Source organism: Sceloporus occidentalis, unplaced genomic scaffold, assembly GCF_023333645.1.
Source record: "Sceloporus occidentalis isolate IW3139 unplaced genomic scaffold, rSceOcc1.0.p SCAF_51, whole genome shotgun sequence".
In the NCBI taxonomy this organism is placed as follows: Eukaryota; Metazoa; Chordata; class Lepidosauria; order Squamata; family Phrynosomatidae; genus Sceloporus; species Sceloporus occidentalis.
Window position 1 is genome coordinate 2399472 of NW_028317031.1, and position 23992 is coordinate 2423463.

The 23992-nt window shown below is 38.3% G+C and overlaps 1 protein-coding gene across 1 annotated transcript in view; it reads right to left on the minus strand.

The window, feature by feature from the left end:
* The window catches only part of LOC149288426 (BMP/retinoic acid-inducible neural-specific protein 2-like), a 65082-nt gene extending 41490 nt beyond the window's left edge, over positions 1-23592 (minus strand). Inside the window, exons 1-3 of the mRNA XM_089491634.1 lie at positions 23348-23592; positions 15750-15934; positions 4256-4437 (exon numbers count right to left, since the gene is read on the minus strand). Of these exons, the coding sequence (XP_089347760.1) occupies positions 4256-4437; positions 15750-15934; positions 23348-23592 (612 nt within the window). The remainder of the gene's footprint in view (positions 1-4255; positions 4438-15749; positions 15935-23347) is intronic.
* Positions 23593-23992: the final 400 nt, after the last annotated feature.

Genomic DNA, 23992 nt, shown 5'->3' on the forward strand with positions numbered 1-23992 from the left:
CCCGTATTGATAGCTTCATTAAAGGGATATATAGCCTAAAATACAACAGACCGGTTTTGTAATTTTTTATGGAAAGATATTTTTTCCCAGTAGATTTATACAGGAATATTTGGTCAGAGTAATTATTTGTAATTGCTCGGGGCATTCATCAGCTTCAGTTTTTGCTCAGATGATACTTCCAGGTTTGTCAAATAAGCCCCAACCCACACGTATGTGCAGAAAATATTTACATTGATCTTAATGAGATCATGGGAGTCATTCTACATCTTACCAATACTTTCAATATACATATTTTGTTCATTTAACTTCAAAACTTTAAACCCTGTAGAGATCCATAGGGTATGTTGATGTTTTTTACCAATTGACTGACAATATTGGGCCTTCAGACTATCGTTGGGTGGATTCTGTTACCGGCAATGACCGCAATAGTGGTCATCTTCAAATATTCTTTTACAGGTGCTAGAATATGCCTTCATGAACAGTTTTGAATCATTGCATCATCTAGTCTGATAATCTGTGTTTTGATATACAACCCAATACCCTGTTAGTTCCAACTATTGCTCGTCTAGCTTTCTGGCATAACATTGTCATCTGAGATAATCAACTTTTCGGTCAATTTATCAGTTTACCTGTTCGGGTTTCTTCATTCATATGCACATAATGTGCCGTATGCTTTAAAGACTCTCTTCAACAGAGCGTCTTAACCTTCTGAGAAGACCATGGGGCATTTTTATATCTAGTCAAGTTTAAAATGTAAAGGCATTTAACAGAATACAGCTTTTACTGAATACGAAAAAAGACTGATGTTTGGTGTTCTCAGTTGTAAAATACTGTTTCTAATAAATGTTTGTAGTATGGTTGAGAAATGTTACCTAATCTCAAGGATGCCGTGAAGTAACTACAGTAGTCACTCATAGCGACAATGACCAGAACTGGAGCAGGTACTGATCTGCTTACCTGCTAGACAACAGGGACAAGAAAGCACCTGACATAAAGCATGTGCAGAATATGGCATTACAACTGAATGACACGTTTCAGAGAGAAAAAGACTGTAAGCTTGCACGAGGAGGGCCATCTCCTCCTCTTCCGACATGTGTTTTAACATTTGTTGATATCATTTTAAATTGTCTTTGTTAATTATTTTCACTGACCCTGTAACAGCACTACGGAATCTGTTGGCTCTATCTAAATAAATGTAATAATATATTAAATGGATTTGAAAAACTAACGGCTATAAAAGCATGCTTATGTATAACACACATCACAACTACTTTAAAATACTACCTGTAAAGTAACAAGAGGGAAATCCGGCTTTTAATTACAAGGTCCCTAGGTCTTTAGAACACTACATTTTAAGACGTTTAAAGCATATTTGATCAGATTTATACGGTCATCATATTTATCGAACAGATATGTAACCTGATGTAACCTACGCGGCTTACTGAGAAAACAGTATAATATTTTAGTTGCGCTGATTAATAATACCATAAACTAACACAGCAGGCAAGATGTCACAGGGTAAATAAAAGTGGTTGATGAATAAGCCCCAAAGTGGGTATTTAAAAATGTTTTTCCAAGTTCACTGCTAATGAAGAATAAATGCTCATGATTAATTTAAACAAATGCCACTGGAATTAATGATCTCTGAGAGTGTGGTTGCGGTCTGATTGCAACAGCCCCTTTCTAATCCCCAAATTTTGTACAATCAATGCAATTTTTGAGCGAATCGAGGGTCATGCACACAGTAGCCATCCTCATCAAAATAGGTCCTAATGGCTCTGAGTGTCTTGAATGGAGAATCACAGCTGAGATTGCTAGTGGAGCCGCATCCCCATGAAATTCTGGACCTGTTTGAGTGATCACAGACCAGGTGGTAACATCATTAATGGACAGCAACATCTGTCGTGAAGATAGGGGTGGGCTCACGAGCTGTTAGCGAAGCACCCAAGTGCGCTCGTGCTAGGATTCAACTTTTGGGTCTATGCCATCCAAACAGTTCTTCAAAGCCAAAAAATGCCACGGACGCACTGGGGGGCAAGTGAGATGGCCGAATGTACGCAAAAACAAAAGAGTGAAGCAAAGCAAAACGGCAGAAAAGAAACTAGCAAAAAATAAAAAGGTCTTAACCAGCTCATTTTTGTCAACATAAGGGAGCTGGCTGCCTTTTTAATGAGTGGCAAGTTCATTAACGGGGCCAATGTTCCATTAATAATGTTGCTGCTGAAGCTTTTCTCATACTTGATACACTGCTCCATTAACCCCTTCCGTTCAAAATACCAAGAGAATGCTACCTCATTAACATCTTGGAGCTAGAAAACCACATGACATTTTTTCTTGCCAAAAAATAGACTTTTGTTCATTTAATGCTTTTTAGAAATGAGCTGTACGGTGATCCATTAAAGGTCATTTCTTAATTATTTTCTAGGTACAAATTAATTTGAGATTAGTCTTTACACTTCTCTAATACGAAAGGCTAAATATATGCTTCTAGAACATAACTTGAAAATGAGAGATCTTTTGAAACATGTATTTCTGGATAAATATATGGAGCTAGGGTGGTGTCAGTCCTCTTGGACCCCATACACAATGATTTCATTAAATCTAGAATTATACATTCTCCAGTGATACACAACGATTACAAGTTAATTTTGGGAAATCTTAAATCTTTGTGGTTTTTTCGGTCTGATGATGATTTGAAACACTGAAGGTTAAAAGAAATAATCTTTGGTCATATTATTCACTTTTGGAACACAAAAAAAGGTAAAATTGTTAACATCAATATTACACTGTTTCTTAAATTTTTATCACCTATGTACAAAGTATTATTTCTGCTTTTCTTAATTCCTTATTGATATTAATATGAAAATTGCATCTATTGTTTTCTCTTGTGTTGTATGTGAAGCCACCACGTACTGTCTTGTACGTACTCTGCAGTTGTATGTAACTTCTAGCACAAAAGGCTCATGCTAAAACGATGCACACAGTACAGGTAGAGGTGTTATAACTTCCTAGTTACATTCAAATGTGTTCAACCATAAGCAATTGTAGGAAATTAAGGGAAATTTGTAAGAAATGTTCTAGCTATGCTTCTGGTTGATGCCATAGCTGTATAAATGATAAATAAATAATTAAATAGCATTACTGTTTTATCTCAGATTTGATGACTCCCCTTGGTGTTCATAAAAAATGTATACATGTTGGCAATTTAGGATACTAACATATCTTAAAACCAGATGTTTTAAGGATCAAATCCAAGAAAGGTATCCGTTGCAAATGTTACATGGCATACTTGCCTGCCGCCAATACGATTGGGGACTGGGCGACTGCGGAGAAATGAGGAGGTGAATTGGGGAGGGTTTGGGTCTTTGTCTGTGGGTGTTATTTGTGATGGGTCTGGGGTTCTTTTTTTATTTTCTCTGAAAATGTACTTGTTCTGATTTTGAGGGGACGATTCTCTTGTGTCTGTTAGCTTTTGCTGGCTTTTCTTGTATTGTTTCTTTCCAACAATGATTAGATTTTGCTCTTTTGATTTTGGAAAACTAATAAAAATATTGTTAAAAAACCCCCCTAAAATCTCGGTTTCTTTAAGTCCTCGTAAATCCCCCTTTTTTCAAACCCATTTATTTTGCACCTAAAGAAATAAGAAGGGTATTACTTTCCTTAGAATGGAATTTGAGCTTGGAACGATCTCTAGGGTGAACATCATTGCATTTAAGTTAAGCTGTTACAAATCCAAGAGGTGGTTTCCTGCGACATAAAGTCATTTTTTTATCTATCTGTGCCCCAGGCAACAAAATTATATTGCAAGACCTTATAATACAGGGATGTGCACCTGAAAATGTTATGTACACTGCTGCAGGAGAACTAAACATTTTTATTATCGCCAGATCACAAGAATACTGCATTCCGCTAGCTTCCTGATTCCATCTAAAAATACCATCCGGGAATAGCTTGGATAATGAACTTCCTTCAGATAATCAACAGTAAGGCAATTTTCTTACAACCAAAACCCTTGCAGAGCAAACATGTCAAATAGTTTTAAATTACCAGGACTGCTTGGTCCAGTCCAGTAAAGCTCTAACACATTGCATCATGGGATTTGTACAGCTGTCCAATGTAACCTTTCGTAATGAACCTCTCCGCCATCAGCAGGAATAGCGAATCACTGCTCCTCTAAAAGCAGAGAGGTGTTAATCACTACTATGCTAGATGGACTTAGAGAGGCAATAGCTTCATTAACCTATGCTCTGCGTACCTTAATAGCTCCCGTGGTGATCTGAATGTGGTGCAGCTGTCTCAGCGCACTCTCCCGATCCATGAAATATGAAGCAGCGAGTTGGTGTAAAGTGTCCAATGTGGGGGCTGAAGCATTCCCGCGGACTCCAGCTTCTCGCTTCAGTTTCCCTTTATCCACAAACATGGTAAGAGACTCTTCTCCTGCAAGAACATAGGAAAATAAGTCACATATAAAAGGAAAATATTCTATCTGAAGTGTAAGCCATATAGCTGATGTGATTATCATTGCCAATGGTTTGTAAAATATCCAGTGTTCAGAAGATATATCCTCCTAAGGGCTTCTGTTTCTTAAAAACATGGTGGACTGGAGATCGTCCCTAGTGTGTAAAGGGGGTTCCTCACAGAAATTATTATATCTAGGTACTATAAATGCGTTAAGCTTCGTTGAAGTTGACAATGGAACTCCTTTATTTTGTCTTTAGTTAAAGCTGATACCTATTGTTGGGCCAACATAGAAGAAGATACAATTAGAAAAGTTTTGGAACCTCAGAGGTTTGGCCGACTAAAAACGTATCATCTTCAACTAAACGCTCCATTTTCCCTTGGGCTAATCCAACTTTCTCTTAGTTTTTATGTCCGTACCTCTACCCATTAGAGAGAGCAGAAGCTATAAGTGCAGACAAGGGCTACGCTAGTTATTGCATCATACAGTAAAAAGATAGGAAAAATAATAGGACAGTGGATCTCCAATTTTGCTCATTTTATGTGTATACATGACATTGGAATGATTATTCTTCCCTGTTACATAATGTTTTCTCAGTTTTAGTTTCTTTGGTGATAGCTCTATGCTTTTTTGTTGTCTATTTGAATGTTAGGGACAGTAAGTTCATTAATATGCTAAGCTTGCCACATTTTCTCACAGACTTCAGCTTCCCTAAGTTAAAATAGCTCCTTACTTTTAAACCAATTATCTCCAAAAACAATAACACTAAATGAAAAAAACAAAAATGCACAAACTGTAGGAAGGAATTTAATTATAGTTAAATATGTTGATGACAGTCCCCCTTTAAGATGGAGAAAAAGCATTCCAATTAACATATGTTTTGCATAATTATCTTCATAACTAGTGTTTTTGATGTGTGCAGTCGCGGTTTCCATGCTGCACTGATATGATTTACAAAATAAAGTAGAAGCAGCCATTTTTCTTTTTTGCAGATCACACAAGAGATAACATAACCGCTACTATTGCAGAGATTATTATTATGTGAAATCATTCCTTGAGGCTTTATAAAAGCATGACATTTTTCGATATCACAATGGTATTTGTTAGGAAAACTTTTTCTTTTTACAAGTAAAAATAAAAACTAATATTGAGGTAATATATTTGTAGAATGAACCTGGCACCTAATTAGGTGTTGCTTCCCCCAAAAAAGTGTTATTCCACTTAAACAAAACACTCATTCCACACTCTACTGTGTTAAGCAAATAAAACTTATCCGACCTGTCATTTTATTCTTTCCGATCAGGGTTGAATTACATAAAAGGAACACAAAAACTTTTCAGATTCTATGGCAACAGCCTATCAATGCAAGCTTTTGTGTCACACGACGCACGATCTCCCCAAAAATTAGAATGGGGCAAAATTTTACATCATTTCCAGAGAGAATTTGGGCCTATTTTTTTTGCAGTGTCTGTAATGCTGCAAAGGTGCTAGAGATAACTGAGCATCCCAGTTAGGTTGTGTTTTTCCCCAAATATATCATGGGTGAACTATCTGCTTGAGTAAAAGATCAGTATCTACTATGTGCCAACAAGTTACGCGGTGCTGTACAATTTAAGTTGGGTAGTTGACACACATAACAAATATACATTAATATATACAGAGATCAGGAGAATGCTGCCTGTGAGCTTGCCATCTAGCCTTATGGTACTTTTATATAAAGTTCCAGTCTGGATTCGTGGGCTTTTGAGGCGCCGCTCATGAGCTTACAATCTAAAGATAGAATATTTGTCTCCTCATAAGAACAATAAGAAAGCCAATTGGTTGCCATAATTACAGGGTTAATATTTAGAAGAGTTTCAGGTTTAGTTTCCCAAATATGAACATCACCACGAGGTCCTGTATGCTAATTACATTTTATAATGGAAATATTAAATTAGCATATATGGACACGGGGGATTTCACAGCAAAATCAACAAATTTAAAAAGCCAGCCCTCTTTAACTTTAATAGTGTTAGAACAGCATACCAATGGGTGTGTGAGCGGGGAGAGGAGATTATAAGGAGCTTCTGCATGCTGTCTCATGGGTATTCTACACTTAAAGGGTAATATATTCTCTCAACCTATCTGTAAGTAACAGCTCCGCTCTGTCTGTCCGTTTCTGCTTCTGTCTATTGCTTTACATCCCTATGGAACGTAAAGGGTTACAATTAATAGCAGTTAATAATATTAAATGTTAAAAAGAAATAAGAACTCTCAGGGAAATCCTCGGGAGATTGTCGCGAAGCGTACATAGCAGCTTAACTAAGGAGATTTAGTTTAAAACACAACACATGTAGTTTAGAGAATCTGTGTATCCCTCGCTACACGGCGTGTCTATGGAGAATACTCGCTCTGATTTCCTCTACAAATTTTTCTTCTTCATGATTCAAACGGGCAATATATTATCATAAATATTTTTACTATCTTTTGATCTCCCTCCTGTCCCCTTTGTGTGCTTTCTTCTTAAGCTACGCATCCATGAATATTTTAATGTGACTTTTTGAGCTTCTGCGTTAGGGGTGTTAACTGGAAATCGCTCGGCCCCCCAGAGAAATTTTAGAAAGCAGGAAAATACAGTGAGAGGCCGAGAGACATGCTATTAGAAAATGGGGAATAGGGGGAGGAAAGTGGAAGGAAGGATAAACACTAGAGGATAAAAGAGTGATATGGTAGAGCATTAGGCAATCAAAGGCTATCCTACGTTAGATGATTTACCTTTTGATTTTTAGTTCTAAGGTGTTAAAGATGTCTCCAGTTCTATTGAGGGGTTTTTTTTGTAAAAAACTACAAGGAATCATAATCCCTATGGTTTTAAAATACACGATCTGGGAAACTTTGACTCAGATTTCCATGTTAAAGTCGCCATGCGGCCCCACTATGACACACACCATGTAAATGTTGTCATCTAAATTAAATATTAAGTTACCTCTAAGCTTAGAATCAACTGAATATTAAAAAAATGCAATGCAAATGTTACATTGTAATCTATTATTCAATGGATATTCTCATAATATTGAAATGATGCTACTGTAAAAATCTAGTTACTAATTGCTGAGACAGACTGGTCAACTGGAGTTCTTGACCTGTTTTTGTAGGAAGATGACCATCAATATTTGCATAGCTGAGAACATGAGTATAGACAGTGGTGTGTTCTAGCTTAGGCCTACTTTTCCTAGGACGGTGGGTACAGGGAGCAGCAGTCCCCTGGTGTAAAACTGAAGGGGTGGGCAGATTATATATATATATATATATATATATATATATATATATATATATATATAGACTATGCATTTCTATATTCTTAGATGATATAATGGAGGCTAGTGAATCTGAAGGTGATAGCACATATAGTACAAGAGCCAGATGGTTCTATGTTACTATTCCAGGAGTAATGGGCACCCGTTTCCCCCAGCACTGGCCTAGCCATTCACAGGTTAATTCCCTTCCTATCCATCTTCTTTGTTAGCTAAAATCAGACTCTGTGCTGGAACCCGGGTAACAACAGGTCAGAGACATTTATCAAACACATTTCAACATTTAGGATTTAACATTAGAACATTTCAAACAATTTAAAAAAAAAAATACCTTCATGGCATTTATAACAATTTAACTGACATTCAACAAAGTGAAGCAAGAACAGTTCTATATGGCTTATTATTTCCTGCCCTTCCTCAAATCCAAATTTTATTTTCACATACATACGAACCATTAGGCAGGCTCTACAGCGGAATGCTCACTACTTGATGAGTTTTTAACTGCTCTAATAAGGGAAAGGGGTCCATCCGACATTTTTCCGCCCCTCTGGCCTTCAGAAATTCTAATTTTTTCACATGATGGCTGGGGTACACGTTATATCCCCTTAAGGTTGTACCTTCATACCAGCCGTTTTACTATTTATCATCCTTCTAACTAAAGGCACCATCCTTAGACGACTCATCACGCTGCCTGGGAATATACTAAATGAGCTGACCCAGAGACTTTTGAAATATTAACCCTTTAATAGCACATTGTGGAGATTCTATGTAGTGACTCATCAAATGTCTATCTAATACCTGACTTCATGGACACCTTGTCATTATTAAAGATACATTTAATTGAGTCACCTGTGTTCAAGCCAGGATATTAACCATTACATACTGATAGCAAAAACAGCAGTTGTGGGTCTTAGATATGATCCCAGCAGTGTAGAATAAGAAGGAGACAGTTCCAGACTGCGTGACCCTGAGAATCTGCCCCTTCTCCCAGAGACTATGAGATTGGGGCAGAAACCCTGAGACTCGTGGTCAAAACCTGAGATTTCCCAGGTATGCTCATCCCCTATCGCTACTGTCACCCAATTGTTCTATTATGTGATAATAGCTCCCTGACATCACATTTACCACATCCTAAATGTTAAAGGTCAAATAATGTGTGCATTGACAGAAAGGCCTATATACATTCATGGTGCCAAATCCTTAAACAACAGGTGGGACCTTTCATAACTCTCTATTCCAAGCCCATAGCCACTCATCAAAGCGGCAGATTGGGCAGAGACCGAAAAAATCAGTGACATCTGTTACAGTGAGCAGTTCAGTACAGGAACAGTTAAGAACCTTCCTTTTAAAAAATGCATTATGTGGTGTTACCTGCGTATTGTTATCCTGCGCACTGCACAAAATTCTTTTATATCACACTTCTTAATAGTTTATGTGATAAACTGCTCACCTTAGTGTTAGCACATTATGTGTAGGAAATTGTGAATCTTAATGTATCATCAAAGTGATTTTACACGGTTTAGTAAGAAAAAAGAAGGTATGCCTTTAATTGAAACACTTTATAACAGTTTGTGAGAGTGACGTGACTTTATTATACAGGAATGTTATAAAAATGGTGTAGGCGTCATTTTATCACTTAATTGCAACCTGTTTCATGCCTAAAATACACATATATTCATAAGTAAAAAAAAAAACTTACTGACAAACTGTTTACATAAACATAAAACATTATGTCACTTAGACATTTGGTAAATATGTAATTAATTAATTGCAGTAACTGGTATAATTAGCTGGAGAAGTGATTTCATATTCCCGCATCGGAATGAGCCCAGTAAGCAAAAAAACAACAAACTTATAGTAAATGTTCCTTCACTGGGATATAGTCTTTGTTACATGGATAGCAAAATGTGGCCTCTTAGTTCACTATAGGGACCACAACCTTCTTCTATGATTGAGCTTGGCAGAGGAGTTGTGGTTCACTATAGCCGGAAGGCCAAACCTGACTACATTATTATATAGTATATCATACAACTGAAGGTTTCAGGTGTCCAAATCGGCATACCTGTGTTAGGGACGTGGTAGGGGTGACCCCAGAAAAAGGTGGGATCATTCAGTCACCCTACAGGAAGAGCTACCTTGTGCCGCTCAGCTGCAGAGCATCGTAAAGTGGAGACAAGGGAGCTCCAACAGCACAGACCTCTATTGATTTTACAGCTACTGGGCCAGTCAGGGGCAATCAGGATGGATCTGCTCAACTGGCCCATGTTCCCCATATCCTACAACAGCAGGACAGTGGGGCAGCTACTCAGGACCCTACCCAAAAATTGGGACCATCTTGTGTAACCATCATTGTGGCACCATCATCTGTAGGGAGTATGTCATATGTATCTTCAGAAAATCACCAATATCAAATACCCACCATATCACTGGTTCCATAAGATTATCGTTTGCATGGAAGCCGTCTAGGTAGCAACTCTGCCTGTGACCTCTATTGCTTCTGTTTCTTCTTTGCATCCCTTTTTCTTCCTCCATACATTCACCAATCCTTCTGCTTCAAATTCCTAGTTTCCTGCCCTTCTCTTTATTGTGAAAACCCAATATAGCTGGAAAATTAATCCTTTAAATTGATATACAATACTCATTTGCATGACGATGTCAGCATAAGGCAAAGCTGATCATAGAACTTAGAGATAAAGGAAAATGCTTAAGTAGAAAATCCTAAAAAATATTAATACTGTCATGTATTTTAATGTATTTAATATTCAGATTTTCTTACTGTCATTGATGTTTTATTTTTTTTAATAACGTCTCCCGTTGTGAGTGGCAGATATCTCAGTGAATCTTACAGCGGCTGAAACATTCTATCAGTATATAATCTGTTTGTAGCCCGACTTCTGTCTGTTGAGATATATAACATTACTTAAGTTCTTTAAAAACTAAGCTGTGTGAAAGGAAATGTGTATTTATTGCTGCGTCTGTGAGACTGCAAAGAAAAATCAGGGAGAGGTCTCACATAGTAGCTTGAACTTTGGGAAGTAACTCCACTGACGGAGCCTCCAACCTTCTGTGTAATTTGAAAAGATAGCAGGGAAGAGTATACATCTGTACTCCATCACAGTAACAAAAATTTGAAACATAAGAAATCAAATAACGTTACCTCCTTACACGTACCAACCCAAGGTTGCTTCTTTAGGGCTTCCATATTCTCTTTGGATGTATTATCTCAATACCAGGAAGAAGGGGGATTTCAATTAAGAACATACTCTTTAATAACCTAGTAAAATAGGTTGAATTACTGTAAGGACCCTCAAATGGTATAGCCATAGAAGTCCAGGAGAACCCAGACTATTAAAGTCAGACCTTGGCCACAACGGTCCAAAAAAAATAAAAAGAGGAGACATAAAAGATAATTAGGAAAGTAAAATGCTTGATCAGGGAAGGCAGAACGAAGAAAAAGGGAAGGTAATAGGGAAAAAATGGAGAAAGAGTACTTAACAGAAGAGCCTGCGCTAACAGGATAAAGAGAAAAATAGGGGAACATTTCCAAAAAGCATGCAACAGCAACCATTTGGGTTGTCAAATAAGTAAAAGACAACACAAAAAAAGCTTTTTAAACTTCAGGGGTATCAAAGGCCACAAGGTTGCAAACAGCATTTAGTTTCTAGATATCCCTACTTGATCAGGTGGCTCCATCAAAACTATTACTATTGCTAAAGCTGACTGTTTCTGTTCCCTGGCTATTAGTGATGATTGACAGCTGTAAAGAAAAGCACGGAGGGGGGGGACTTTTTGGTTTGGTAACTGGGGTACACCAGTCTACACCAATCAATTTTCAAAAAAAGATTATTTCTGCATTTAATAAAAGTTCTGTCACTTCTGTTGTCGGACCCACATATCAAAACTAGAGACTCAGATCATTATCCGCGGGAAAGCTCAAAGCCGCCGCAAACCAGGAATGAAAAACGCTTAACATTCGACAGCAGCAGGGGTGCATGCTAACCTGCCAGTATCCGCCACATTACATTCATATCTTATGAGATCCCACCAACTCCCACAATGCCTTACCTCTGCGGGACACAATATCTGATTCTAAAGCAGATATGGGTTGGGGGTATTAAACTAAACCTCAGCAAAAGAATAAAAAAACCTGCTTACATTAGCGGTGAGAACTATCTGTGTTTTAAAATCTGAGCTTGACATAATTTTTAGGCTCTTGAATTTACCCTTAAGTGCATTCACCTGTCTTATAATCCATCTGGCCCTCGGAGGGTTGCATTGAGTGCACAAATAACCCTACTAATCAACTTGTATGTGTGCTGTTACCACATTGTTAAGACCAAGGAAATAGCTCTCCTACCATCGATCAGGTTTAAAGGCAAATATCGCAATAAATTGTGGTTATGGAAAGGCTAAAAGCTCTTTCTTGTGAGAAAACCCTGTTCTTTCTTGAAATGTGGTCCCTGTGGCAAGAAACTAAACATAAAAACACATTTAATAGCCTGACCTGTACAACGTGATTGTTCAGCCACCGATTTTATACTGAGATTTATTTTAGATACAGAGCCACAGATTTTCCTATCAGAGAAAATCGTTCATTGGTTCTGCGCAGGTAACACTGAGTCTGGCTCAGTGTTTGAATATTTTTAATGCTGAATTTTTATTTTTTTAATCTGATTTTTTTATATTATTTTTACAATCTACAAAATTCTATTATTTGGTAAACAACTGCATTCGTTTTTATAATTGTGTAACCTGTGATGGATCCACAATGGAAAATACTGCACTCGAACAAGTATATTGATAATAAGCATTCACTTCAATAACCAAAAATGTCAAGAAAACAAGCTGCATCCCTGCAAAATATTAAGTTAACAATACAAAACATGTACTATATAAATACATGCGTATACAAATAATACCCAGAAGAGCCAGAGAATAATATTTGGAGCTGTTATATATCCAAACTCACATAAAAGGTTAGTTTAATACTTTGAAAAGCAACACAAGCAGCCGTTTCATTCCCTAGCGTTTTTTCAGCTTAGAATGAAAAGAAAAAAATAAATGTTAAGATATATTTTAAATGGACTGCCCCCATGTTTTTACTCTATGATGGTGGAATCATTGTCTAAACTAATGTGGATATTCCCACTATCCAAAAGAGACAGTTGTGAGACATTTTCATCTAATAAAAATGTTAGGAAAAGTATTTGCTCACTGGAGGTATGTTCAGCAGATGTTCTTGCCAAAACTCCAGGGCTGGCTCACATGGGAGTTCCAGGTGGTCTAAAGAGACCACCCCACTTACATGCACAGAAAGCATCACTGATTTCAATGGAAGCATTTTCCACCCATCAATTGCCTGGCTCAACCAGCCAAGAGTGGCATGAAAACAGGACCATAAAGGACTTCCTACAGGTATATGATATGAATTAAAGAACTTGCAAAGTACTTTCATATATTTTCATTATTGGCATACCTGGGTACTTTCTTAATAAACAGACCCTGAGACTTGAAATATTACCTTTTAATAGCCCATCATAAAGATTCTATGCAATGACTCACCAAATGTGTTAACCACATGGCTCTAGTAGCAGTGCTCAAAGAAACCTTGACCAGGGATATCAATCATAACATACTGGTAGCTAAAGGAATAGTTGGGAGTCTTATGTGTGATCCTAGCAGTGAGAAAACACATAGAGTCTGTTCTAGACTTAGAATCTGCCTGTCCACCCTGTGGGGAAAAATGCTGAGACTTAAGGACAAACCTTGAGTGTTCCCAGGTAGGGCCATTGGTGGGGCTGTGTAGGACACTAGAATGGAATAAAACAAAAAGTGTTTATTCACAAAAGGGAGAGTTGGCAGGGGAGAGTTGTGTTAACTCTGTCACTTCACTATTCATTCTGAAGATCCAACACTGGCAAGTTCCTCCAGCATGAAGGGCTGAGCTGGCCCTGTGTAATGTATAATTCAATGGGTGAGGAGATTTTGGAGAAATCTTGCTGATTTAGATACATTATACAGGTTATGCTGCTCTGCAGCAGAAGCTCACTGGGCCTTCATAATGTATAGTGAAGCCAAGATGCTGAAACACAAACCCCTGTAAACTTTCCGAATAACCACCAAGGTAATTTTGTCCAGGCTGCATTTGATATCAAAGGAAGGAGATAAGGCTGATCCTGAATCATGTAGCATAGTGCCGTACCATACACGTCTTTTACATACCACAGCAGTGGTTTTCAAACTAGTTTACAGTACAGGGCCATGCCTCATGGATTTCTCTCCATCTGGTTTGAGATCTGGACTTTATTACAAGGAAAACTTTCTGAGAGGACAAATCAGCATCTACAGATAATCCGAGCAGCTAATTAATTGAATTTTCTATGCAACCGAGAAATAACTAAATGCCAATATTAATTAAATGTTCTATTTTCACATTTTGATTTCAATCATTAATTTTAAAAAAAAATCACTAGATTTTAATCATGATTGGTTTGTGCACAGTGTGTTTTGGGCTGCTATATTTCTGCTAATTTGGCCAGTCCTGGCTCCAAGAAATCCTAGTGTCCCATGAAAGAGAAACACTGCTGGAGCTCAATAACACTCAAAATATACTTTTTTTTTCATCATCAGTGATACATTCCTTTTGTTAACAAACTCAATAAAATGTTACAGCTTTGGTTATGAATGTAAGCCATAAAAACTGTAATAAGAGAAATTAAATATCTAATATGAAGCTATCAGGAACCCTGTGAGAGGCAAAAGGAAGCTAACAATAAAAACGTGCACAAGTGGTTAATCTTTCGAAACAAGGGGGAAAATCGGAATCCTGTTTAGAAATTAATGACTGAGTATAAAAGGCTATGAAGTTCTATGTTGTGCTAATGTATACTTATGTGTTTATTGTCTCTTTAGGGTGTAGGAGTTCCAGATGTACTTCCATCGGAGACTTCCCACATACTCCATTAGTTCAGATTACAGCAAAGAGAAAAGCCCAGCGTGTATTGATTTGCATTACCAAATGACTAGCAACTGTCCATAGCCTGAGACCAGCCTTAGAAATTATTATTATTATTATTTATTGTTTTATATAGCAGCACTGTACAATGGGTAGGCTTGGCATGACAAGACAAGTGGTATATAACTTACAAAAACAACAGGTGAGGAGGGCCCTGCTCAAATGAGCTTACAATCTAGAGTATGCCTTATAATTGCCACATAAAAATAATGACTGTTAAAACTATTCATGTTGGTGCATTCCCAAAATTGGTTAAGCCGGATCAATAGATTGATCTATCGATTTTATATAAATTGTGTATCTGTTAGGATGCATCTGCCACTGTTTAGGGAGAGTTTAAGGACTGGTATCCCTGGTGGGGGCACAGGAAAGCAAGGAGATCTGGATTTTGCTGTTTTTTTCTGTCCAGTCGTTCTGCTTTCTGTTTAGTTTCTGGCGTTGTCGCAGGACTAACCCTTGGGCAATGCCCCCCAGTCCCCTCTGCGACCTCTGCTGAGCACTGGGATAGGACATCATATCCCGGCACACCGCCTATCCAGGACACGCAGCGCATAGGATCAGCAGGCAATGGAGTCTGTGCCATTTATGCACAGGTCTCACAGTGTAACTGGGGTGAATGAGGAGATCGAAGCTCTCCATTGTAACTGGCCAACTGAGTAATGGCTCACCAGGAAGTCCAATCTCCTATCTTTGTGATCTTCCCTTGGTTTGATGGCCGAGGGGCTGCTGTTGGCCAATGCCAGAATACACCTCTGATCTCATGTATAAATATACGTCAGGCTTATGCTCCCCTCCAAAAAACACACCTAAAGATGGGGTATTACATTTGCAACATAAAAAAGACTGGTACTTCCATTTATATATATATCATTATGTCACAAGCACAATTTTGGGCAATGTGCCTCTCGTGTACTTGTGGTAGTCATCATATGAAGTATCACTCTGTACAAACATTTACTACATTTACTTTTTCCTGACTCACCTCCCAGGACAGCAGAAATCAAGAGGTGTGTGCCGTATTTTTTAATCAGGGTTTCTGTGATCTGGGTCAGAGAGGGTCTCCTTCCCAACTGACGGATGTTCCGGACAAATTCTGGAGCCAGAGTCAGGTTGGGGAATTCTTTACTCTCTAAGGCCATGTTCTTTACTTTCCAGCGACCAAACTCCCTGCCCAAGGAGAAATATATTAAAACACACGGTGAGACATTGTGCCACATTTACCAACACAAAACAGGAGGAAACATAAAGGCAATGTGATTGCTCTAGTATTACAAAAAGAAAAATCTCCATAGAAATCAATAGAACATATCAAGTTGATTGCACTCTATTTTGTACTTCTGCATTTAATATTCATTAAAAGTCAGTAGGGGTAAAATACACGTGATTCATATGAAAATTTGCTTGTTTAACTTCCATCCAGGTGGGTTTTTTTATTATGTGCCATAGACTAACCTTAAGAAGTGGTAGTTATTTCTAAAGCAAACGGTTTAACATAAAAAAGTCTGGTGACCCCTAGCAGCATGGATCCCTGCTGAGATCCTTCCTTGTCGTTGGCCTGCTAGACAAGCTGACGTGTCATCAGTTTTAACGGGGCAGAAAGTGGCTCTGCGGAGTGTATGGTCATAGTCTACAGAATAGTCATGTAAAAAAATCATTTGGTATGACCGTTCCTTAAATTATCCCCATCTAAAACGAAAGAGCTTTTATTCACATGGAAATTAAATTAATGCAAACTATTGTTGCGGTTGACAATAATTTACATTTACACACACTGAACTACTGACATTGAGGAAGAGGAGTTCCATGTTATGCTACTGGTATAGAGCTCAAAAATATGCTGTTCCATAATGCCCCTAATTCTTGCCTTTATAGAAGAATCAGCATTATATGGAAAATGGATATCTTAGTCTTAGACATATTGACATAAGGGTATTTTATTTTGCTTTTGTCATATTTGACCCACTGTAAGCATACAAATTCATTATATGGGCAGTGAGTGTTAGCCAAGACTATGGAAGCCCAGGCTGGAAGCTTGTGCTTCTATAAATATTATAGTACTACAAGTTCAAAGCTATGTCATCATATTTCCTGCTCCTTATGAGAACCGTTCTTATTATAGAAAATCCATCATTTTCCATATTTTCTTTCAAACACATTTTAATAAAGAAATAACCACGTATGCAAGGCGGCACCCGGGCATAAAGGAAAAAAAAAAGGTACATACATCAAAATCTATGCATTTGCTAGCAATTTCGAAAGCATGCGGTAGAAATGAAATTTAAAGCTCTGTCATTGTCATGACAGGTTCCAGCAATAGTGAGATCAATTAGCAGAATTCGTAGCAAACCATAGCATTTCCTGGCAGGTAAGAACCAATTTCTCTATCTGCTTTAAAGCTCTAGGCAGTATTGATAAAAAGGATTTCATTCTCAGATAGCTGCTTGTCACGGGCATTCTTCAACTGCCATGTTGCAGAACTGTCCAACTAATTCATGGGGTGCCCTTGGTTTCTCTAAAGGGATTCTGACATCTGAATAGTGTTTTCATATATATGTGCAACAGAGAGAGATCCATATGTTGAGTGGGCAAAATTACAAGAAAATGTATAGATCAAAAAAAAGAAAAAATAAATTTAAGGTTCTAGGCCACTTTGGGCAATTTAACAGATTTACCTATTCTTCCAGGAATTATTCTCCCCAATTCAAGGGCACGATGATGTACCAACGGGATTGAAAAACTATTTTATACTCCTGTTACGCTTGTAATTCAATATAGGTAGACCATTGCTTAGCTTAACCTGTATATTTAAAGGATTTATAAACTAAATTGTGAGTTTAAACATTTTTACGTACTAACATCACATCGCATTATGAAGAACCAACTCCAGTAAGTTTCTCTTGCAAAAAAAGGCTGAACTGTCCATGTATAATTTCGCTAAATCAGCAATATGCCATTGAACAAATCACCCGACATTAACAATGTATTACGTATTGGCAGCTCAATCCTTCCCACAAGAGGATCTCACTTAGGTTAGCGTTTTATAATGCACTGTAATATCAAGGAGTTGAAATATTGAAATCTCACCTTGACTTACCTGCAAAATTGTGGATTAATAAATAAACCTCTTGGGTTCACACAGCAGTATGTGAGACCAAGTCCGATCAATGATTCAATATAATCAAAGCCCAGATCCAGCCTGAGAAAGAACGAGAAGCCCTAATTGGTCCCCTCTGGCGTTCATGGATGCATTTAAGCACTTTTACCCCCTATGCTGGGCAGCTGCTCTACAAATACACCACTATTTCTGTGAATCAAAGAGTCACGTGTCTCCTGTGTATTCCACCTTGCCAGCTTCTGAACTTGACCTCTTGTTCTAACATTCCCATCTCTGTGAACTACATTTTCCTTCTGTGCGTTTCAGAATCCCTTTACTTATTTGAAAGTGTCTAATATATCCCCCCACCCTTTTTTTTTATTCCACACGATACATACAAAGATATTTTAAGCCTTTCCTGCAAAGTTGTAACATATAAAATGTGCGCCATTATCCTGTCCTCCTTTGAACGGTCTTCAGTTTACTCTTGTATCTGTTCTTTCATAAATCTGTACAAAACGCACACTTAAATGTGTCAAAATGCAGTAAAAAATCCCATACGGATGGAAGGATAAAACTCACATTTAAAGAATCCACATCAAAGGGTGAGACATCAACTGATAGTCAAAAGATATACGTTATGTATGACACACTGATCCAATGTGCCAGATAGGCATCCTGATTGCATATTAGAGGCTCCTAGCTGTGGAATTAATTTATATATGGGGAGAATGTGGCTAAGTAGATGACCCTCAAACTCGGGGGCATGTTTTGAAGCTGCCGGAAAGTTGGGTTTGAAGAAAAAGAAAATATTCAGCCATAAAGAGTTTCTCTGGACAACATGTCTTATGAGGTGAGCTTCCATTCTGTTACTTATTAAAAAGACTCGAAGTAAGAGGCAAAGATTCCATAATAACAATCCAGCTGTTTTTTCAGCTATTCTGATAAAAGTTTAAAGCCTAAAGGCATCAAAATCGCTACTGCTAATGTCACCATGGAAACCTATAATATGATAGAGAATGAAAATAGCCAGCAAAAAAAAAAGCCCTAAACATTTTTTTATACATTTCCTTTTCACAGAAAAAAAGTGTATTTTTTCCAATTACCTTTTTTCATGCTTATATATTTTGGAAATTGTTTCAACACATAACAAAAGAAACTAGCAAAATGTTTTTTTATTAAATATGTATATTCATTCATTTTGGAAAAATAGCTGTAAATAAAATGTGAATGAGGCTTTACTGGTGTAAGTGGAGTTTCATAGAACGAGGAATCGGCACTATGTAAAGGAAAGCCGGATGGGTAAGGTTATAAATCCCGGTACTACAACTTCTCACAGTCCTTCTCTTGCATGTCCTTTTTCCTTCTTGAACAACCACTGACCTACAGATCCTATAGACTACAACTCCAAAAACTATAGGAATGCTAGGAACTGTAGTCAACAGCACCAGCAAAGGCAAATGGTAGCCAAACATTTTACTTATCATCTACCTTCTTCTGAGATGTAACATCTCACTATAAATGGTGCCTGAGGATCCTGAGAGTTGTAGTCTACATTACCCCAAGACACAAGACTGTGTCTAGTCTACCTGTAATGTTCAAATTCTGATATGTTCTTCATAATAATCAACTTTTTATTGTTCAGTGAGGATGTGGGTTCAGTTCCTGGCCAATGATCCATTGTAAATGAATATGCCCTCCAGAGAAATCATCTGGCTACAGGATGCCTATTTCCATGACTACCTTCTACTCTGTTTTTTTGTCTCTCTATTGACTGTTGTATATGTGGAAGTTGCAGATCATCCCCAGAGGCCACCTCTTCCTGTTTCTCCACCGTCATATTGCTCCCACAGGATAGACACAAGGGCTCCTGAGACACAAATGTGGAAACACAACACAACCCTACCCGCCCTCTAACTCTCCATGGCACCGGCTACTATAGCAACAGGTGTGGCACGGCTCATGGCAGTAGATGCTCAGCTTGCCCACTGATCAGCTGGCAACCTATTACTTTTTTGCTGAACGTTCCAATGTGACGGTACCTGCCATAAAACTTATGAAGCAGAAAAGCAGCACATTGTCCTTCTCCTATTCCACGCTGTATAGTGACTGCCAGTTCCCCGAGTGCACTGATCCAGTGTTCTGGTTCTGCTTGCTTTGACACTTGGCTGTTAAAAACCTGTGTGCACCGGTGTGTGACTCTGGCCTGTGTGTGCATCTGACCCTCAGATCCATCTGTGTTCTAGCACACAGCATTTGCATGACAATTACTTTGTGACTCATAGATCCCTATATGTTCTTTTGAAGGTTCCTGTATGGACAAGCCGCTAATGCTTAGCTGTTCATATTCACCATGTGAACACACCTAGTAACTGGCCACCAGAAATCTATGACTATTAGCTCAAAGTGTGCACAATAACGATGATTGTGTTGGCTCTCTGTGTGCAGGACATTTATGTCCAGAGGCCTGTGTAGTTACACACACTCACCACGGTGCATTGTGTTGGAGGAGACTTCCCTACATACCCTTTTTCACAGACTGTGCCGGGATCACTGTAAACCAAACACTCTCTCCAATCACTCATTTTGTATGGAACCCACATGGAAGGTGACATTAAAGAAGAACGTTGCCTATTGTTTTGTGTTAAGGATGCTTTATTGTTTGCCTGGAACTGCCTGATCCTGGGCAGGGAACAGGTCACTGTCCAAGACAGGCTGACCCTTAACTTGCTCAAAAACTACTACATCATTGACGTTCTTGAGGAGAACTAATCCCCATCCTTCCCAGTCCTAACTGATGCCAGCATGCATTTTTACATCGTTCACATCGTTTGTGAGATATTCCACCGATCCCCAGGTGTCAGTCCAGCTGCAAAATTATTTTTTTTTTAAATATGTGCAGATTTTACATAATTTGTGTCAGTTAATGCTAGATTGTTGATGCTGTGTTACATCATAGAAAAGTATGTGGCTTTTGATGTTTCGAGTGTGCTGTTTCTGTTATCGACTGCATACATTCTATATTCTTAGTTATGCTGCTGATGTCACAGTATGTCTTGTATATGATGTGTCTTGGAATAAACCCAATCAAGTGTGCACTGATTGAGCTACCTATCAGCTCTCAGTGAGCCCGGAATGAACGAGCTTTCATTTCCCTGTGTTGGCTGACCAGGCTAGCCATCAGTTCCCTGTGAGCACTGATCTAGGCATCACCATCACGTGTGCTCTGAATGTGAATGTAAGCGCCCTGATCTCTGATCTCATGTATTTGCACGGAATAGTATCACGTGATCACATGCCTGTATACACTAAGTGCTGATCCCTTGTGTGCTTATCTGTGAATATCACTCCATTCTTTAAAAGGAATTCTAGCTATCAGTGAGCCGTGTTCCCTAATCTGTGACTATCAGATCCCTGTGTGCACTGATCTGGATCATCATCTCTCTGTGTGCACTGATGTATGGCTTTCAGATCTCTGAGTGTGCTGATCTGTAGCTATCAGCTCCCTGTGTGCACCGTGTGCATTAACATGTCATCCCAATCCTGTGTGCACTGAGATGTCGTTTTGCATGCTCTGCTCTGTTAATCCTAGTTCTTGTGGCTGTCATTGCCGCTTTTCTAATTTTAGTCTTTGCACACTGCTCATAAGTCTTTATCTGCAGTTACAACTCCTCCTGTGTGCCCTATGACTACAATAATCCTGCATGCACTGCTTTCCTACCCTTTACAGAATAACCATACTGCTATTTCGCCATTACATTGTGGACACATAGCTCCCATTTAAGCATTCATGCTATGCTGCTAGCTTCTTTGTTTCCTCTGCACGTAAGCATAGAGGATAAGGATGCAATGTAGCCTTTATTAAGGGTTAAGCTCAAATAATTTCTGACTTCCCGACTAGAGTGCACTGGCTGCATACTTTCTTCCTCTTAAGAGCAAGGTATTCTTCTTAGCAGGATACAACATTTTTGTCAGGTAAAATGGCTGCGGAGACATATTATAGTAATCCATGTGCTGAGCACAGACAAAGAGACATGGTGATTGAGATGTCCATTGTGTGGCATGATAAAAAAGGGGATATAAAAAGTTCCAACCACAAAGCTACACCATCCAGTTCAGACTCTCTTGCAAATGACTGGAAAACTCTCATAGGGATACCTCTGAATGGGGACTCAAACCCCTACATGCAAATGACCATCTGGTTGTCCTGAGTGTGTCTAAATACTTCTGTGTGTTTCCAAGCAGTCGGTGACCATACTGTACTATTTTGTTTAAGCACAAAGTAAGTCCGTTAAACCAACTTTGTTTGTTTAAAGGAAATATAGAAACATAAAAATTGATGGCAGCCATTCAGTCAATCTGGTCTGCCCATTTTTCCTGAGGTAAAGATGCAAACCTCAATCAGTCCTTGGTCCTGTTTTAAATTCAGGATAGCCATATGCATGCTTTAATTTCCTCACTGGTTTTGTATCTAACACTTCTGCTGGGATCCTCTTCCTGGACCCTGCTGGGGTCTTCCCCTGCTGGCTGATTGCACACATTGCAATCAGCAATGCAGGGCTGTAGAGGCCTGCTTGCTGATCACATTGAGATCAGTCAGATCATGAAGAGGAGGGGAAGAAAAATAGTTTCTCCCCATTCCAAAAATATAAAATATATATATATATATATATATATATATAAACATGTGCCCCTTAGCCCTTCCACTAGAAGTAAAATATTTTTAAACCTCTTACACCAATAGTATTATGAATATGTAATATAGGGCAATATGGAAAGAATGGATATGGATTGCAAAAAATGCGATTTTTTTTGTTTTAGTATAAGTATTTTATGTATTTATATGGTTTTAAAAGAATGCCCTAATTCTCCTGAACAAAATGGTGTAAACTTTGTGAGGCTTTGTCAAATTTGGAAAAGGGGAATCAAGGTTTTAACAAACATATGGCTTGGGTTTAAAAAACCTGGGCCTAAAGAGGATAATAGGACTGTGCACAGAACAAGAGGCCATCCACTCAGACCTCGAGAAAATAATTTTCACTTAAACCAGTGAAAAGTGTTCTTTATAGTAAGAAGAATAAAGATGTGGAAATTACTACCTACAGACATGGTGTCATCAAATTCGATAGATGCCTTTAAATGTGGGCTAGATTACATTTTAGTAAAGAACATACAGGGATTATGGTTATGGTTATAAAGATAGGATTAGCTATGGCTTGTTGAACCTGTGAGAAATCAGATTGCCATTTGGAGTCAAGAAGGAAATTTTCACCATTTTGAGGCACAATGTGGGTAATTTGCCGCCTGGATCAACAGCAAGAGTGAAGTGATGGACTTGTGTCTTTTTTCACCATACGTTTCTGTTACCCTGGGCACTGTATTTGGCTACCTATTGCACCCTGAATAGGCCAATAGTCGTTCCTGTATTTTCGCTATGAAGCTAGAGTTTTATACCTGAAACCACCAAAAAACATTTGATTTCTCACCTGTGAACTCTATACCTCGTGGTATACCCTTGCTGGTATCGCTCGGCAAAGTCCACATACTGCTGGGTTCCATGGAAGGGTCCCCTGTTACTAAGCAACCAGTCCAATGACGCCTGACCGGGTGAAGGGGCAGATCCATGTTGCCTAGATACTGTTGCCGTGGCAGGTCCCAAGTACAGCATTCCAGTCAACCATGCCAGCACCAGCCATGCCCAATCAGAGCGGGTGTACGGGTGCCACCTCATGCTTCTCGAACGCAGCAAGATGCTTCATTCTCTCCCTCACACCCTCTCTCCCTGTCAGGAAACAAAAATGGAGGCATGTATTTAGAAAAAGAATAACAATCAGTTAACATAACATAAATATATAAATTGCTTACAATTCAAATTCTTGGGAAGTTAAAATGTCCGCCATTAATTTTTGTTACAAAAAACTGTGGTTACTATAGTAACTTCTGATGACAGCATCAAAAAATTAATTAATAAAGTAAAAACAATAAAAACATTTTGTACAAATGAAAAGTGTTTCCAAACAAACAATCTATTGATATAATTAGCTTTCTTAGGAAAATTCAGTCACCTTTAAATTAAAATTTTCACTCAATTGCTTACTGTGCTCTACAATAAAAAAGAGAAAATGCATCAC